Raw genomic sequence first — 21020 nt, forward strand, 5'->3', positions numbered from 1 at the left:
TAAATCAGATACAGATAAAGTAGCACAATTAGGATTACATTTATATGAATGCATTAGTGAGAGAGTGATTGTGCGTGCGAATTCATTCTACCTTGCAGCATCTCTCTTCTACTAGTGAAGCTGTGGGATTTAGTTACTGAGAAATATATGCTGAACCTTTCAGTTTCTAAGCAATTTTGATAAATCACAGAACAGTTCATTTCTGCGCTTCTAAATGTTTGTGTGCACGCAATCTGCACGTGATGTGCGAGCTACTGTCTGTGTGTGTGTGCAATACAATGCAGCAGCATTAGTTTAGAACGGTGATTAACTTACGTGTACAATAAGCTGTTTAAAACGTGCATTCACCCAATCAATATTGAGCATCTACAGTAGACGGTATAATCAAACATATCTTGTGGAGCGCTCTCGGAATATGCACGTATTTGGCATTTTAACTGTTGGAAAAGCGTAAAAGTAGACTTCGAAGATTTCTTATCCTGTTGCTCCCTGGCAGAGCTAGTTGACTAGTCTGTGCAACCCCTACAGTGTACAGGTACATACAGCATAAATCAGGCCTCAACCAATTTGGGAATTATATATTTCCCAACACAATTTACTGTCATCCATTATAGACAACACATTCATGCACAACACGACTTCTCTGACTGATCGCATCAGCTGAATTCACTGAAGGGAAATAAACCATGATCACAATGATACTGAATCATATGGCTGTATTTGTAATTAAACAGGCTCTATTTGCACAGCATCATCATGAAAAACAGAAACAATTTTGTTTTTAAGCAACTTTCAGGCTTCACAATTTCATCGAAATGTTCCTCTGAAGTGGCGAATGCAGATTCAATCAATATATGGTTATGAAATCTGCATGTGCAATAAATAAAATGTAAAAATGTGGCATGTTTTAACATGTCACACTGCAGGACTTTAAAGCTTTCAACTACTTTCACATAACGTTTCTATCAGATTTACATTTAGGCCTACTAGCAGGCCTGACACACAAATAAAGCTTCAACTTTGCGCATTAAAGGTTTAGTTCACTTTCATTTTAGAATTTCCTGATAATTTACTCACCCCCATGTCATCCAAGATGTCCATGTCCTTCTTTCTTCAGTCAAAAAGAAATTAAGGTTTTTGATGAAAACATTCCAGGATTATTCTCCTTATAGTGGATTTAAATGGACCCCAAACGGTTGAAGGTCAAAATTACAGTTTCAGTGCAGCTTCAAAGGGCTTTAAACACTTTCTCTATTCAACTTACAAAACTAACGTGGCGGCAATTCTGTTTTTTTGTTTTTTGTTTTTTTTTCTGTAAATTGAATAGGGAAGGTGTAGGACATACAGGGTAAGCTTTTTGAAGAAAACGGTAGGTGGAATGATCGTTTGTGTTTATAAAGCATATAAATTTTTTTTTTTTTTTTTTTTTTTTTTAGAAAATGACAGATCGTCTCGCTAGATAAGACCCTTATTCCTCGTCTGGTTTTGTTTAAAGCCCTTTGAAGCTGCAGTGAAACTGTAATTTTGGCCTTCAACAGTTTGGGGTCCATTGAAGTCCACTATAAGGAGAATAATCCTGGAATGTTTTCCTCAAAAACCTTAATTTCTTTTCGACTGAAGAAAGAAAGACATGGACATCTTGGATGACATGGGGGTGACTAAATTATCAGGAAATTTTAATTTGAAAGTGAACTAATCCTTTAATGCTGAAGATCTCTTTCTTGTGGAGGCGTCACACCGAATGGACATAAACGTCAAAACTTCAATTGACTTTAGTTTCCAAATACTTTTGGAAGCCACTATAAGTGCATCATTAATGAAGAAAGTTTCTCTCTCGCTCTCATTCTTTCTCTCTGTATCTCACACACCCACACACAGGTATGTTTTGATGTGGTTAAAGGCCGAGCCTTGCTGAGAGACTGACTGGTGTGTAATGAAGTGCCTGACAACTGATTTGGCCGAGCAGCACCAGAGCAGAGGAGCACTAGAGGAGCAGCTCGCTGTAAACCACCGCACTGCTGTCAGTCCGAACGCTCTGGATGGAGTCTGTCTCGGCTCTGTTTCCACCGCATCTCTCCATCGGTTTTCTGACCCATTGCTGTCAGACTTGAAAACGGTCTCTCTCTTCAGCTGAGGATGGGTTTCTTCATAGACGTGCTACACTGTCAGCTGCAGTCTTTAAGAGACAGAGTCTTATTTTTAACTGCAGCGTTGCTTTTGATAAAGCCGACGTGAATATAAAATAGATCTGGGAGACTGGGGTACTTTTTATATAACTTGTCTAGGCATGGAGAAATGAGATAGCCCTAACTAATAGCCCTAATCATAGCAGGACGAACAGAAATGAGAAGCAATTAACACAACAACAATATATTAGAGATGCACGATACTAAATTTATCTACCAGTACCGACAACCGATTATTCAGAATGATATCTGCCAATATCGATACTGATAGTTTGATTTTCTTAAGGAAAAAACAATCTCTCCCAAACAATACTGCAAACTATACAGGGAACCCTCTCATTTTGGTCCATTACTATAATATTAGAGGTTAAAATTAACAACATAGCTATTATATTCAACTGCTACTTATTTTCAGATATAATTAGATAAATTTGATAATATATACTATTTAAAAATGTATATACAAGAGAAATACTACTAAATATCACAAACAATAATATGCATTTAAAAAAAAAATCTAACAAACTACAGATTGCCAAAAGTTTCAAAGTTCAACACTGCAGACGACCAATGCCGCATAAAAATTAAACAATAAGTGATTCACTGCAGGCCAACGTTAATAGAAGAGGCGCACGGTTCAGCCAAGGTGATACTTCCATAAATTTCCCATCAATGTGAGTTGGCAAGATATTGCAGAGGGTCGGCTATAAAATGTAGCTTGAACAAATCTGCATCTAAAAGCCAAGTATCACATGGTTTAGATGTCAGAGCTGCACTTTAAACCCTTTTGATTAATGATGTTCTGTGTTCTGAAATGAAACCACAATCGCCTGGCCTTTGTAAACAATCTCCCCAACACAATATGCTTTTGTCATTTCACTTTTAATACATCATTTTAACATTGCACAAATCAAATAAATTAATTAATACAATTCAAAAATAAAAACGTGATAAGAAATGCAAAAAAGTTTTGCTAAGTTTTTTAGATTTTTATGGGGTTTGCCCATGCAAAAAAAAAAAAAAAAAAAATAATAAAAACACCACAAGGTTGCCAGTGTTGTTATTCTAGGTGATTTCAAAACAGTCACAAGAGGCATTTTACAGTATCTTCTTCTTCTTTTTTTCTTTCTTTCTTTTTTTTTTTTTTTTTTTCATCGTCTACCAGGTGAATGCCAGCCTTAGAAAAATAATAGCTCACCTCCTGGATGGATGTATGGATGGATGTATGGATGGATTTTAACTATTTAAAAATGAAGATGCATGGATGGATGGATGGATGGATGGATTTTAACTATTTAAAAATGAAGATGCATGGATGGATTTTAACTATTTCAAAAAGAAAATGGATGGATGGATTTGAACTATTTTAAGAGAATGGATGGATTTTAACTATTTAAAAATGACAATGGATGGATGGATTTAACTATTTTAAGAGATTGGATGGATGGATGGATGGATGGATGGATGGATGGATAAATGGATTTTAACTATTTTAAAAAGAAACTGGATGAATGGATGGATGGATGGATGGATGGATGGATGGATGGATGGATGGATGGATTTTAACGATTTAAAAATGACAATGTATGGATGGATGGATGGATTTTAACTATTTCAAAAAGAAATTTTATGGATGGATGGATGGATGGATTTTAACTATTTAAAAATGAAGATACATGGATGGATTTTAACTATTTCAAAAAGAACATGGATGGATGGATGGATGGATGGATTTTAACTATTTTAAAAAGAAACTGGATGGATGAATGGATGGATGGATGGATGGATTTTAACGATTTAAAAATGACAATTTATGGATGGATGGATGGATTTTAACTATTTCAAAAAGAAATTGGATGGATGGATGGATGGATTTTAACTATTTAAAAATGAAGATACATGGATGGATTTTAACTATTTCAAAAAGAACATGGATGGATGGATGGATGATGGATGGATTTTCATGATTTAAAAAAATGACAATGGATGGATGGATTTTAACTATTTTAAGAGACTGGATGGATGGATGGATGGATGGATGGTTGGATGGATTTTAACTATTTAAAAATGAAGATGCATGGATGGATTTTAACTATTTCAAAAAGAAAATGGATGGATGGATTTGAACTATTTTACGAGAATGGATGGATTTTAACTATTTAAAAATGACAATGGATGGATGGATTTAACTATTTTAAGAGATTTGATGGATGGATGGATGGATGGATGGATGGATGAATGGATGGTTGGATTTTAACTATTTTAAAAAGAAACTGGATGGATGAATGGATGGATGGATGGATTTTAACGATTTAAAAATGACAATGTATGGATGGATGGATGGATTTTAACTATTTCAAAAAGAAATTAGATGGATGGATGGATGGATGGATGAATGGATGGATGGATGGATTTTAACGATTTAAAAATGACAATGTATGGATGGATGGATGGATTTTAACTATTTCAAAAAGAAATTAGATGGATGGATGGATGGATGGATGGATGAATGGATGGATGGATGGATTTTAACGATTTAAAAATGACAATGTATGGATGGATGGATGGATTTTAACTATTTCAAAAAGAAATTAGATAGATGGATGGATGGATGGATGGATGGATGGATGGATGGATTTTAACTATTTAAAAATGAAGATACATGGATGGATTTTAACTATTTCAAAAAGAACATGGATGGATGGATGGATGGATGGATGATGGATGGATTTTCATGATTTAAAAAAATGACAATGGATGGATAGATGGATGGATGGATGGATTTTAACTATTTCAAAAAGAAATTGGATGGATGGATGATTTTAATTATTTAAAAATGATGATGGATGGATTTACTTTATCTTTATTCAAATATGACAATAGATGATGACTAGATAGATATTAGACAAACAGACAGAAATACTTTGTCAGATACCTTCAATTCCCTTATCTTAAGTATACACTATAGTAATAGTGATGCTCACTTTGAACTAGAACTAGTCTTCTTTGACATCAATTGCTTTAAAGAACATCACAGTTAACAAAGTCAGACCGCTGGAAAACAAACAAGCAGAGGAAAATAAGAACATTTGGAGGAAAAAAACAAAAACATTCCCAAATGATGCTGACAGTGACTACAAGCGCCGCAAGCAAAGCTAGAATAATGTAGTGTTGGTTTTCTTGCTGCTCTAGGGGAGACGGCAAGGCAAGAAAGCAATGCTATCAGCATCTCACGACTGACAGGGAAAACAAAGCGTTGGGTTCTCACCTCGCCCACGCTTCCAAACACCTTATGTCCAAGCTACAACTTCCTTTACCAGTCAATTTCCACAATATTAATGCTTTCATTACTTCCTGTACATCTGAACGTTCTCCAGGGTGCCATTCGGCTCAGCTCCTTAATGCAGCTCACCTTCCAAACACTATTAATCAAATTCAGCCGTTCTGTGGCAAAAAAAAAGCTGTCCAAATAATTAACTTATGTAAATTGACTTTTTGTGGGCTTTAGCCATTTAATAAAAACATGTCTTTGAGCTTTATTAATGTTGAATTTATTAATGCCGGTGTGACTGCACGTCCTCTGAAGGGATAAATATTGCTGCCACCATCTAATCCAGAGCCGTGTGTACAACACCTGATGCGCTTGTGTTAGTATTCCTAATTAGCAGTAATTAAGTGTTTTCTAGAGCCTCTCTCCTCGGGGGCAGCAGCTTGTTTGAGGCATATTTATGCTCGGATTATTTGGGAGACGTAAAGAAAAACCAATTACACATGCCGTGGGTCACGGTGAATCTGAATTAGTGTATTACTGTCTCAAATGTCAGATGCAGTCACTTGAAATCATTATTTTTCCTGAAAATAACAACGACATGGATAGAAAAAAGTAAAGCAAAATGCATATCGGGCAATTTGTTGAACTGTAACTTCACGGCCACAGTCCAAAATAAACTTTTTGCCACACCTTCCAGTCAGAGGTGAAGAGAGAAAATCATACTGACCATGAAACACTATTATTTTAAAGGAAATTAATACTTTTATTCAGCAAGGATGCATTAAATTGAGCATAAGTAACAGTGTTACACAAGATTTCTGTTTCGAATTATGTTCTTTTGAACTTTCCCTTCATCAAAGAATCCTGAACAAATATTAAATGGGTTAGTTCACCCAAAAATGAAATTTCTGTCATTAATTACTCACCCTCATGTCATTCCACACCCGTAAGACCTTCATTCATCCTCAGAACACAAATTAAAATATTTTTGATGGAATCCGAGAGGTATATGACTCCTCCATAGACAGCAATTTAACCGATACTTTCAAGCTCCAGAAAGCTACTAAAGACATTGTTAAAAAAGTTGACGTGACTACAGTGGTTCAACCTTAATGTTATGACGCGACGAGAATACTTTTTGTGTGCAAAAATAACAACTTTATTCAACAATTTCTTCTATTCTGTGTCATTCTCATATGTTGTTTACGTCCAGCTCTTCCAGGTTCTACGTCAGACTCATTATTGGCTGGCTCCTGCGTTAGCATTACATGCATGCGTCTCGTGCATGCGTCCTGCTCATGTGATCAGCTTTGGCCAATACTGAGCCAGCATTTGGACGTAAACACAGAAGCTGTCAACTGCGTGAGGATAATGACAGGGAAGAGAAGAGATTGTTGAATAAAGTTATTTTTGTTTTGTTTTTTGTGCACAAAAAGTATTCTCGTCGCTTCATAAAATTAAGGTTGAACCACTGCAGACACGTCAACTGTTTTAAAAATGTCTTTAGTACCTTTCTGGACCTTGAATGTGTCTGTTAAATTGCTGTCTATGGACGAGTCATATACCTCTCGGATTTCATCAAAAATATCTTAATTTGGGTTCCAAAGATGAACGAAGATCTTACGGGTGTGGAACGACAGGAGGGTGAGTAATTAATGACAGAAATTTTTATTTTTGGGTGAACTAACCCTTTAAGCTGCATGACTGTTTTTAACATTGATAATAATCAGATATGTTTCTTGAGCAGCAAATCAGCATATTAGAATGATTTCTGAGGGATCATGTGACACTGAAGACTGGAGTAATGATGCTGAAAATTCAGCTTTGCCATCACAGGAATAAATTACAGATTAAAAATATTGAAATAGAAAAGTTATTTTGAACTTTAGTATTTTTTTTTTATTTTTTTTTTATAATATTACAGTTATTTTTGACCAAATAAATGAAGTCTTTGTGATTAGATAGATAGATAGATAGATAGATAGATAGATAGATAGATAGATAGATAGATAGATAGATAGATAGATAGATAGATAGATAGATAGATAGATAGATAGATAGATAGATAGATAGATAGATAGAACATTTGGGAGAAATAAATCCTTCACATAAACTTCCACTGAGGTAAATAAAGTTATGAGTAGCCAATTTTTCACTATAGCATTTGGCAGTTACAATAGTGGGAATAAATTTCTGACCTTGGATGGATGATAATAATCACGTCTGCAACTTTGTGAACAACAGGAACAGCCTTTGATATAAATACATTAATCTATAAATAATTTTCTGTTTCTGCGAACATCACTGGAGGCGTTGTAGGAGGATTTCCCAGAAGTCCTTACATCAAGCAACTGCCAGACTTGAGTTTTCTGCCATATTACATACAGGCCTTGAGCTAACATTAGATTTCTCCATTGCCAGTGATGAGAGGGAAAAAAATCTAATGAAATCAAATGAAAACATATACTGTTTGGACTGGAATGTGTTTCTATAATGAACTGTGGAGGCCTTAAAGGGACAGTTCATCACATACTCACACTGCAGGTCCTTACCAAACATGGAAGATTTTCTTTCTTAGAAAATAAAATGAGATATTTCACAGGAATTTCCTGGGCAGTGTTATAACACTTCATTTTTAACTTCAGTTAACATTACTTAATGCATTAACTATCATAAACTAACAATGTGTAATATGTTTTTTATTATTTATTAACCTTTGTTATTGTAAGTTAATAAAATGTTCATATTCATGTTAGTTCGCAGTGCACTAATGTTAACAGATACAACTTCTAATCTTAAAAAATATAATAGTAAATGTGGAGATTAAATTTAATTTAAGATTAATAAATGCTGTAGAATTATTGTTCTTTGTTAGTTCATGTTAACTGATCTTGAGAAATGAAACCTTATTGTGAAGTGTTACAGCTATATATATGTGTGTGTGTGTGTGTGTGTGTGTGTGTGTGTGAGAGAGAGAGAGAGAGAGAGAGAGAGAGAGAGAGAGTTATGTGTATGAAATGTGAATGTGAAATTAAATTAAATGAAATATGAAATGCCAGTGTGTGTGTGTGTATATATATATATATATATATATATATATATATATATATATATATATATATATATATATATATATATATTATATCTTATGGTTTAATGGTATTCTTTTGAATATACGATCATATAAAATATTCCTCTGATGTATTCAAGCAACGCTTTGCTTCCTCACCTGGTACTGATGACAGCGGCAGCATAATTCATTCTTCTCACATAAATTAGCATTTTTTTTTTCCTTCATGTTTTCTCTTTGTACCTCCGTTCACCTCCTAACTGGCACGACATTGGCGAAACGCGCTCTGTTTGAGCAGGGTCTGTGTTCTGTAATGAATGCAAATGGATGTCGTTCAATCCGCGGGCGCTGGACAAACAGGCCGAGTGCATACACGACACTGATCAAAGCCTTTTGCACCAGCTCCTGACATTTAGAGGCCAAGATTTTCATTAAGCAGAGTGATTAGATGACAGACAGGGACACAACGAGAGAAAGAAGTGAAGAGTGAAGCAGAGAGACAGGAACAGACAGATGGGATCAACAGTGCTGCCCTAGACACAGGTGGATGTGATATTAAACATGGAGCCGTGTCCAAGATCTTGCTGAACATGCGAGAAGCGCCTGCTGAAACGCTATGATATGACAGAAGAGCCTTCCCCCAGCAAAATAAGTCCATTTAGTATCTGTCAAACTGTCCTGAGCTTTAATAAAATAGCAGCAGTGGTGGAGGTGGGCGGTACGGACAAAATCTCATATCTCAGACCATGAGTAATTCTATATAACACTAACTGTTTATATCACAGCACAGTTGACTTTTTTTTAGAAATATAATGATAACATGGTTTATATACACTACTACATAACCATGTGAAAATGGTTTTTATTTTATTTTAGAAAATCCAGTGAATTAAATACTTTAAAAAGCCAGATAATTCATTACAAATAAATGAGAAGTCTTCTTACATCATTCAAAACTAGATTTTTATTTTGTAGGCTACTATACATGTTAAATGCTGTTAACCTGAAGTATTTGAGTAAGCTAAATCATAATTTAATTTAAAAATTATCGTCTAATCTCAATTTAAATATAGCTAGTATCGGAAACATAATTAGCTAATTCAGTAAATGCTAACGTGCTAATTGGTAACACAATGTTTTGATTGGCATAGCAGTTGCTGAATGAGCAAGACTAGAACATTAAACTTATACCTGTTCTCAAACTAAGCTCATGCTTCACTTGTCAACATGATGGTAACCACCCCCTAAAAAAAAACAAAAAAAAAAAAACAGAAATTCTTCTGAATTAGCATAGCTAAACATTAAAAACTACTAAATCTCCTACTTAACATTAATCTTGCACAAAAAAAAAAAAAAAAAAAATTGTTATAAAACACTTCATTTTAGCATTTATATTCCATTTTGAGAGCCATGGCAAAGCATGCTGGGAAATAGAAATCCCAGACCAGTTTCAGTTAAATTTAAGTTTGTCTAAATGAAAAGAAACAAGTTCATTGAACTCAAAACAATTCCGATTACTTAAAATGTGTCAGATTTGTGAACTCAGAAGAAAAAGAAAGTTCTCAGTACTCATAAATGTTAATTTGTTTGAACTATTTTAAGTTTGCTCTACTCAAATGAATTAATTATTTTGAGCGTTAGAGATTACAGTGCAGTTAATAAGTTCTCTCTCCTTTTGCGTTTGGGACACATTACTTTTAAGTAACAAATAAGGTACTGCAGTCCTGGACACTAAATAAATCTATCACGTTGTAAACAGTCAAACAAAACCCGTACTGGCCCTAACTAAACTGTGATCTTGACAAAAATGATGGGTTCTAACTGCAAAAATACTTGATAGCATAGGCGCCGATCGGAAATGGTCGAGCACCCACGGAAAAATATGAGATATTCTCCATTGATTTTAACCAATAAAAAAATCGATTGGAGCTTTCAGACACATATTTTTATAGTTTATTTAAGGCCGTTTATATGGCGATATTTTAATGGCAAATATTGAGAACGCATCCAATAGATCCGCGAGCACAAATGGATCTGCTCTCGATCAGATACATGCGCGCGCTCAAAACTCTTCTTGCATCAGATAACAGCGAGAGCATGACTCGCGACAACACTCGTGAAAAGAATGTGCTTTTGGGTCGAAATTGTCATCTTGCTGCACGGATATAATGCAAATAAAATATCCAGTTGACGTTGATTTGAGTTAAATAAGAAGGGAACTAGCGCTGAAATGTGTTGTTTTTTTTAAATCATGCGTTGTGGCTCGTGTAAGTTAGTCTTTAGACATGCGCATCAATCTATCGCTCGACTCTTCTTTCCAGGGAAATCACTAACAACGTGCACACAAACATGTCCCTGCTCTTGATGTACAAACATTAATGAACTTCTTTTAACTTTATGAGGGGAAAAAAACATATGATAATTAGAGCACGGCTGGACATCTGATTCTATTAACAAAAACGCTACCACGAGACCATTAGGGAACACAAAAATCAATCCCGGATTATCTATAATATAATATGGATGTAATGGGGAGGGGTTGATGTGGGGCACTGGGCACCCACCGGCAGAAACATAAATCGGCGCCTATGCTTGATAGTAGTTAAATCCAGCTGCAAAGTTCTTAAAGTAAGTATAGAAAGTGTACAAAACAATTCAAGATAGTAAAATATATAGTAATATCTTCAGATTTGTATTTCCACAGCATGAAGGTAAGATCTTACGAAATTATGAATGAACCGCTCATTTTAAAATCTTCCCGGTCTACTTACATTTGACATCTGCTTCAAGTTTTACAATGCTCATGATAACTTCAGTTAACTCTACAATAAGTAAGTCCACTTCACCAGCTTATTACTCTTCGACAGCGATGTCATAGAAAATACAGATCTACAAACACAAAATTCTAAAGTTCAAACACAAAATTCTAAAGATGGCTGCACGCTTGTTTCTCTGGCACATGCGGTCTATAGATGGATAGAGGTGTAATAAAGGTAAAACTAATCATAATATAGTATGCAAATAAATGCAAGAAAAGACCAATCACAAATCAGTATGCAAATAAATACATAGAAGACGACAAATTACACAACACTGTCACTGACATTGAATTGTGAACATTCCATCGAATGGAAACAAACTTAATTTAGAACTTTTCAAATTATTTCAATGCCTAAGGTTAAAATGACATAAAAAAGTTTATATGAAATTTTTTTTTCATTTAAAGGTCCCGTTTTTCGTGGTTTTTTGAAGCTTTGATTGTGTTTATAGTGTGCAATATAACATGTGTTCATGTTTCGCGTGTAAAAAAACACAGTATTTTTCACATAATTTACTTATCTGTATACCGCTGTTTCCACTGTCATAAAAACGGGCTGATGACTTCCTTGTTCTATGAAGTCCCTCCTTTAGAAATACGTAACGAGTTCTGATTGTGCCAGCGGTTCCTGTGTTGTGATTCGACAGCTCTGAGCGCATCTTGCCCGGAAAGGTCACGCCTCTTACCATAACGTGGAGATGCACGCGCTCAGTGTTATTGTAAACATGTCTTTAATTTTACCCTATCAATCTGAGCCGGAATCAGACCCGGTGATTGGACTGCGGGATGAAAATAACAGCGTTTCGACGACATGGCGACAAACACACTCTACAAACGCAACTCTTGTGTATTCCTGTGGGCGGAGGTTAGTCAAAAAACTGTTTTAGTGACGTCATTAAAGAAGGAAGTAGAGGGATGTAGTCCAAACTGGCCGTTCGATGTAGGCGACTTCTGTTAAATAAAATATCTCGCTTGGCATTGAACTTTGAGCTTTAAAATTTTACAGATTTTATTTATACTCTAAAAACAACATTACACACTAACTAAAGTTTGAAACATGGGATCACGAAGAACGGGACCTTTAAAGTATTCAGCGGTTCTGACTGAATCACTGCAGAAGTGTAGCTCTAACGCTAACCAGAATGTTTGAGGAAAGTAAGACTATAAAACTGAAGATAAATACAAATAAAGAAGCAAACACAGACAATACAATATGACAAATTAAAATCCTTTTCATATGAAATATCTATTTATGATGAAGCTCGTGTAATGCTATGTAATGCTTCCCAGATGACCTCGGTGTTGTCAGGCAGCGATTTACCCGTTGAACGCTCACCACACAAACAACAGCCCATTGAGATCTCAAATGAGCTCATGAGAGGAGCAACAATCAGACACGTGTGATTAATCAGCCGAATGATTTATCTGAGGACAAAAGCCATGCTTTACTAGTGTGTGTGTGTGTGTGTGCGGTCCTGGTAAACCTTACGTTATGGGGACAAAAAGATGGCAATAACCAAGATCCTTGTCCCTGTGGGGACTTTTTTCGTCCCCATGAGGAAAACAGATTATGAGTGATGTTTTTTTGTTGTTGTTGTTTTTGTTTTGTTTGTTTGAAAGTTTTCTGTGATGGGTAGGTTTAGGGGTAGGGGATAGAATATACTGTTTGTACAGTATAAAAATCATTATGTCTATGGGAAGTCACCATAGAACATGAAAACCCCAAAAGTATTTCCCACTACATGTAGTTTAAATGTTTGTGCTTTGACTAACAGAGTTCCACTGGGTTTGTCTCGTTGATTCTGGCCAGAGTTAGGAATCTAATCTCATGATTTGGGAATTGTATGATCCGTGTAATGTGGAATGTGCTCACACACCCATGACTGTGATGAGACATTGATGTACTGTAGTAGGGGAGAGCAGGGAGTGATTTAACTTATTTTGTTTAAATGTCTGTTTTGTTTGCCTTATGTGTCTCAAAGTTTGATATAATATCCCCACATGTGTCTGCTTCAAATTAAGCTTGTTCTGAAATCTATGACTTATCCCTAAACTCTATAAATGAATATCAAGTACAAAAAAGCTGTTGGCTTTTGTTTTATAAATCTTTAAATTTTGAGCTCAGGAGGCCCAGCTCAAAAAAAAAAAAAAAAAAAAAAAAAAAAATCTAGTTCTAAAAATGTTTTTCAGATGCTCCCATTAAGTGAATGTTCAAAACAAAACGTCCAGTCTTTTTTTTTCTTGGTTATGTGAACATTAAAGGAACATTCCATTTTTCTCTATTCTTCAAACATTATGTGAACGTTGCTTTTGAATGTTCTCTGAATATTCTGAAAACAAAAAATCTTAACATTTTAATAAAATGTTAGACGAACATCCAGCTAAAAGATTTCAGGAAAAACAACAACAACAAAAAAACATTCCAAACATATTTGTGCTACCATTTTGAGAACATTATTAAAGACCAGATAACTTTGACCAAACATTCTATTAAGGTTACTGGAAGAATGTTTGCTCGTAACTTTGAGAGAACCTTGCCAGAACGTTAGCTAAAGTTAGGAGAACGTTCCCTATTAGCTGGGAGACGATGCTCATGTTTGAGTGATTTCAGCTCATTTCTGAATTGTAAAACTGATATTATGTATTCATTAATGACAGAGAAAAGCACTGGATAAAGTGGAGAGATGCTGGAGGAATTGTTGCCTAATAAAACAAACTCTTCACAAACATACGTTCATTTGGTCACTTACGCCACGCTTAAAAACTGTGTAAATGTCATTGCATTAGATGGTAAAACAATTACAGCAAATGTCATCTGCAGACAAATGATGCTCAGCAATAATTCATCTTTTCGAGTTGAAGACGAGTTACATAACTCTTCCAGCCTAGCTAAGCTGTTTAGCTGGTTTAGTTGATCTGCCACATAGTAATAGCCTGACAAGTGCCAAAAAGCCTTCTAAATCACTCCAGCATTACCATCTTACCGGCCAGCTGAGACCAACAAACCTACTTAGGTTGGTTTAAGCAGGTGTTTTCTCCAATTACGGGTCATTTTTGCTCAGTGTCTATAAATCAGCTGGTGCTTCGTTCTGTGATTTTGGTAGATATATCAAGTCGTTGTCCTCAAGTTACCACAAACAGTACTGACCAAACCAAACAAACTGTGAAATGTTTAGCAAGAAAAGTGCGGTATCTTTCATTTCACATAAAGGTCAATTGCTTTGGTATTTGGTATCTAATGCAATTGCATTCAAAAATTTTGAAGTATGACTTCAGTGTCAAAATGCTTTTTTGGTCCCACTGTATCTAGCCTCCAACACACACGTATTCAACAGTTACTGCCAAAGCAAGTATCTTAAAGGGATAGTTCACCCAAAAATGAAAATTTTGTCATTACTTACCCTCATGTTCTTCCAAACCTGTATGAGTTTCTTTCTTCTGCTGAACACAAAAGAAGATATTTTAAAGAATGTTGGTAATCAAACAGTTAATGGCACCCATTGACTTCCAAAAATACTATGGAAGTCAATGGGTGGCATCAATTGTCTGGTTACCAACATTCTTTAAAACATCTTCTTTTGCGATTTACACAAGAAAAAAAAAAAAAAAAAATACTGAATTAAAGACCATTGCTTTTGTCACAAAACTGATTCAGACTCTCATTGCATGAATATTCCTGCATAAGCTCCTGTATGCTGTTATATTATGGATCAGTGATGCAACAGCATACATTATATATAGATGTGCACCAACATCAACAAGAGACATATATACTGCTGCAATGAAACCACACATGCTCATGGGGATCGAGCCCTTGGAGAATGAGCAGAAGACAACACGCTCACAGGTGAGACAACAGGGACACGAGAAAATCTTATTTTAGAAATGTATAAAAACACTTCATGTACACACATACTGCGGGTTCATCATAATCATGACCATGTTACATCAGGCTACTTCTGCCATCAGAACGAGCAACAAATGTCATTTTAAAGGATTAGTTCACTTCAGAATTAATATTTCCTGATAATTTACTCACCCCCATGTCATCCAAGATGTTTATGTCTTTCTTTCATCAGTCGAGAAGAAATGAAGGTTTTTGAGGAAAACATTCTAGGATTTTTCTCTATATAAACGGGTTTAAGGTCCAAATTACAGTTTTCACTGCATCTTCAAAGGGCTCTACATGATCCCAGCCGAGGAATAAGGTTCTTATGTTGCGAAACAATCGGTCATTTTCTAAAAAAAATACTTTTTAACCACAAATACTCATCTTTGCACTAGCTCTGCGATGTGCCACGCATTACGTAATCACGTTAGAAAGGTCACACATGACGTAGGCAGAAGTACAGCGGTAGGACAAAAAACTCCAACTTCAAAATCGTCCGACATCTTTGTTTTACCTTGTTTGGTAAAGGCCGTTTGACTTAATCTTTGCATGTTCACTTTGTAAACACTTGTTCGGTACTTCCACCTACGCCATCAGTGACCTTTCCACGTAAAGCGTGGTGCATCACAGAGCAGTGAAAGACAAGCATTTATGGTTAAAAAGTATATAAATGTTTTTTTTATTTTTTATTATTATTTAGAAAATGAACGATCGCTAGATAAGACCTTTATTCCTCATCTGGGATCGTGTAGAGCCCTTTGAAGCTGCACTGAAACTGCAATTTGGACCTTCAACCAATTGAACCCTGTTGAAGTCCAGTATATGGAAAAAAAAAATCTCTTTTCGACTAAAGAAAGAAAGACATAACCATCTTGGATGGCATGAGGGTGAGTAAATTATCAGGGAATTTTAATTCTGACGTGAACTAATCCTTAATTTATCAGTAAAGGACCAGAAAATCTCACAAAAGACAAAACATCATAAACACGTTACAACAGGCTACGTCTGCCACCAGAACGAGCAACAAATGTCATTTTAAGGCAAATGCAACTGTATTGTTGGATCAAATACATTATGACTGTATTATCTTATCCTTTAAAACGTCCTCTCTTCTTCTGCATTATGTCCCTGCCACAGTAATCTGCTTTTACTGGGTGAAGCTCTCAAATGTGATTACTTCACAACAGATAACAAAGGGGGAAAAACCCTATCTATGTCGCAGCATGGAGTATGAATTAAAGCTACACCATGGCCTTAAGGACTCCATAAATCCAATGCTAAACAGGGGCTCATCCTCCTGAGTGAGTAGGGCCACCTACTGGGGCTGTTTATATTGCATGAGTGGGTTTTAATTGGAGGCAGTGCTTTACAACTCTTGCAATATGGGGAAAACTCACTGAAGAGTTTACTGAGCACGACAGACAAACAAACAATGCACAGGTAGATTCGAGATTTACTCACATCTGTGTGTGTGTGATGATGCAAAATTATATTTTTCGTAGTTACCAAGATTCAACTAAATCATTCAAATTGAGCTGAAGGTGGAAAGGAAAAGGTGCCGTGTTACTCTATAACTATATATTTCTGTCTGTGGTTTTCAGTATTGTTCTCAGTCAATTTCAGAAGAAAATCTTGCTTTTACTTATTTATACTTTACTGATTTCTGCAGGTGAATTTGGTCAATGTCAAAAGTTTTACTCAAAGGCACAAAAGTTTAACAATCCAAATGAACCTCAGCATTAATAATATTGTGTAATTGTAATTTTGGTCTCAAAACTCTTTTTTCACAACATGGAAACTGTCTTCAACTCATAACACCACATCAAATATTACAATGATCGAAATCTTTTTTAAGTTGATATGTGCTAGAATTTTGAGATTTCTTCAGCTTCTCAAGTACAACTTGGATGCTCAAAGATGCATAAGTTTAACAGTTAAACACACACACACACACACACATATATCAGCTCAATAACAACTTTTCGTGCCTTTCTGTGAATGTAACAGCTGTCCATATATATCCACAAACACTGAAGACTACTGTGGTAGTAAAAGTTTTCAAAGATCAAATCAACATATGCATTCTGAATTATTGAGCTTTTCTGATTCATTATAAGCTATTCCATGCGTGAGTTCACATGTAAATCATTTACAAATCATCACTGATCAACACCATTAGTGATCAATAGGCAAATCTTCTGCATGAGCACGAGCTGTTCTCCACCCGAGTGTAGGCTTTCTAACTGACATGTAAACAGAAATCCTCTTTCACCCAGAGTTTGTGATGTGGCACGATGTTGGCACCTTGTCCTCACCTGATATCTCCTGGAGTGGCACATTATGGAGACTGAAGCCTTTGGTCGTGAACGCCTGGCGCACATCGCTGCAGCTGCGCGATTTTACATCTCCAGCACATGACAGCGACAATAGAAGCGATAAAGAAGTGAAAACCACGACAGGTGTCTTCAACATCCCTCCTGCGAGCAAATCCAGCCGATGCGTAAAAGCGCAAAACCCCCAAGACGCGCTCAGCGCACCGGCGTCTCCAGCTGCAGGTGGACAAATGTTTCGATCATACAATCGCTCATCAATGATCAATCACGCGCTCTGTCGCATCCGGCTCATAGCAGAATTCTCCAACGGATCCTCTCGGAACGAACGCGTGTGCGATTAGAACGGCGAAACCTCCAGAATGGATCCGGAGCGGCGCGCTCTCAACTTCTGCTCTGTGTTTCTATCAGAGGAGAGAAAGTAGCAATCCTCCCTCTCTCACTCACACACACACACACAGAGAGACACACAGACAAACCGCACAACCCAGTGGCGAGTATGACAACATGGAAAAACACGGACTGGATTCGTGGAGGCGTATGGCGTTTTGCCTCAGGAGATGCTGAAGCAAAAATTACTTTCATTGGAAATAATATAAAAACAGTGTGGATTCAATTTATGGGAAAATATATTTATAAAAATAATATTGTAAAATGATAATACTATTATGAAATAAACATTATAAAATAAACAACAATACAAAATCAATTTTAATGTTAATGCGATTTTTGTCTTTTTATAGAAAAATATATGCAAAAATAAACATGCATGACAACAAGACTGAATGAAATAAAGTTTTTTTTTTATGTTGTAAGCTTTTGCACTTATTTTAATTAATATTATTATAAATATTATATTTTAATCTCGTATTTTTAATGCCATAATGTGATGTAACAGTACATATATGTGATATGGGATATATATATATATATATATATATATATATATATATATATATATATACACACACACACACATATGTGTGTGTGTGTCAGATGAAAACAAACTTTATCATGTTTATTGCTTAACAATTGATTGCTTGTTGCTTATGCTGAGAAAGAAAGAAAGAAAGAAAGAAAGAAAGAAAGAAAGAAAGAAAGAAAGAAAGAAAGAAAGAAAAAGAAAAAGAAAGAAAGAAAAACCGCACAGCCAAGTGGCCAGTATTAGAATAGGGAAAACACGGACTGGATTCTTTACGGCTCATGGAGTTTTGCCTCAGGAGCTCCTGGATCTGGAATCTCAAAGCTCAAGCTGTCATCATCTGATCTATTCATCACGTTTTGCCCTTTTCTTATGCAATTCAAAGGATTTTGTAGCAGAAAATGTGTGCTAGATTGACATGACTATAAGTGATTGTGTGCATGGCTAAAGAAGCAGTGCAAAATCACTAAAATAGCATGAAATAACAGAGTGAACACAAATAAATTAAGGCCCGGTTTCACAGACAGGGCTTAGACTAAGCCAGGATCCGGCCTTAGTTCAATTAGGGTATTTAAGTAGCTTTTATGAACATACACCTGAAAAAAAATACATTACTGGTGTACATCTTGAGACAAAACAATGGCACTGATTTATTTAAAGATATGTCAATTCAAGTTGCTTTCAGTTAAAACAGCTCAAACATGCATTTTAGTCTAGGACTAGCTTAAGCCTTGTCTGTGAAACTGGGGTATGAGTTATAAAATAAAGTCTAGATTAAAATTTGAGAAAAAAACTGAAAAATCAATTTGAATGGTTTTAACATAGTTTACATGAACAATAATGTTATCAACAAAAACATCAATGATCTTTTCTGTAAATATGCAAGATTCTTAACTTTAGCTTTTATTTATTTATTTGCAGGAGGTTGTGCAATAGTAAATATGGTACTGTATTATTTGGTCGAAATATTATCTGTCTTAATGTTAATTCTCTCTCTCAAGATTTCTCTCTTTCTTCCCCAATAGAAAACTAGAAATAAAGACATTTTCCTCCATTCATGCATAACCTCAGTATCAAAGCCGTAGTTCTCAGTATCTGTGTGCCGGCGAGCCTGCGGTTGTACGAGTCGTTCCAGCCTGAGGGAAACTCTCACCGGTGAGTCACTACACAGTCTAGTGTAATAACCAGCAGTATCATTTAAAATCAGGGTTTGACTTTCCCAGGTTATGAATCGTTAAACTGCTAGAGGCATCATGAAGTTCACCTTTTCCAGTTTATTTATCTTTGATTGACTTTTTTCATATTTCTTCAATGCCTGTGTGAGGGTGTTTTATACAGATGTCAGTCCCTGAAACACCATGCAATTCAATAAATGTTGAATGCATCTGCTTATTTTTAAAAAATGGAATTGAAGTATTCCAACATATGAGGTTTCCATATGCGCCACATATCTGTGCTGTCGTTATTATTAGGCAAAAATCACACAGCCAAATATATGCACATTGATAAATACTACAGTATCCTTATATGTGCATCGAGTTTAGTTCAGAAAACTGTTATCATTTCAAAATAATTAAATCAAATAAGGATGTGGTATTTTGAGTCAAGAAGGAAGCTAATCCTGTTCCTAGTTTCTATAATGCTATTTTAACACAACTAAAATCATTTATGTACTCTCAACTCAAATGGATTAAGATTAAAATTCTGCCATTTATTACTCACCCTTATGTCGCTCCACACCTTTAAGACCTTCATTCATCTTCGGAACACAAATTAAGATATTTTTGATAAAATCCGATGGCTCATTGAGGCCTCCATTGCCAGCAAGACAATTAACAGTTTCAGATGTCCAGAAAGCTAAAGACGTATTTAAAACAGTTCATGTGACTACAGTGGTTCAACCTTAATGTTATGAAGCGATACTTTTTGTGCGCCAAAAAAACTAAATAACGACTTTATTCAACAATATCTGTGATGGCCGATTTCAAAACACTGCTTCATGAAGCTTTACGAATCTTTTGTTTCGAATCAGTAGTTCGGATCACGAATCAAGCTGCCAAAGTCACGTGATTTCAGTAAATGAGGGTTCGTTACGTCATAAGTGTTTTGAAACGTTTCAATGGTTCACGTGACTTTGGCAGTTTGATACATGTGTTTTGAAATCATTATTAGTGTTTTAAAATCGCCCATCACAATTGTCACGGAGACACAGCCAACGCCCACCAACACCCAAGCATGGTCACCAGATCTCCACACTCCGCCCACTCGTTCACTCATCACGAGCACCTGCACCTCATCATCACGGACACTATATAGACTCATGTTTCCCTCGGTTCATTGTCTGGTCTCATCAAACATACCTGGACTCCTTACCTGTTACTTACCTGCGTTCCCGTTGTTGCCTCTCCGTCTCATGTGTCCTGATCTCTGTGTTCTCCATCCGTTCCTGCAAAGACATTCCAAGATTACTCTCCAGCTAAGTGTCTGTTTGACTGTGCTTGCATCTTTACTCACCATATCATCTGTCGTGCCCT

At 35.8% G+C, this 21020-nt stretch overlaps 1 protein-coding gene across 2 annotated transcripts in view; it reads right to left on the reverse strand.

Moving 5' to 3' along the window:
- gpc6a (glypican 6a) overlaps positions 1-18024 on the reverse strand; it is a 263321-nt gene extending 245297 nt beyond the window's left edge. For both annotated transcript variants that reach the window (XM_048198035.1, XM_048198034.1), the window contains exon 1: positions 17550-18024. In XM_048198035.1, the coding sequence (XP_048053992.1) occupies positions 17550-17706 (157 nt within the window). In that variant the 5' untranslated portion in view covers positions 17707-18024. The remainder of the gene's footprint in view (positions 1-17549) is intronic.
- Between the last annotated feature and the right edge of the window lie 2996 nt (positions 18025-21020).

This window comes from Megalobrama amblycephala, linkage group LG7, assembly GCF_018812025.1.
Source record: "Megalobrama amblycephala isolate DHTTF-2021 linkage group LG7, ASM1881202v1, whole genome shotgun sequence".
Classification (NCBI taxonomy): domain Eukaryota; kingdom Metazoa; phylum Chordata; class Actinopteri; order Cypriniformes; family Xenocyprididae; genus Megalobrama; species Megalobrama amblycephala.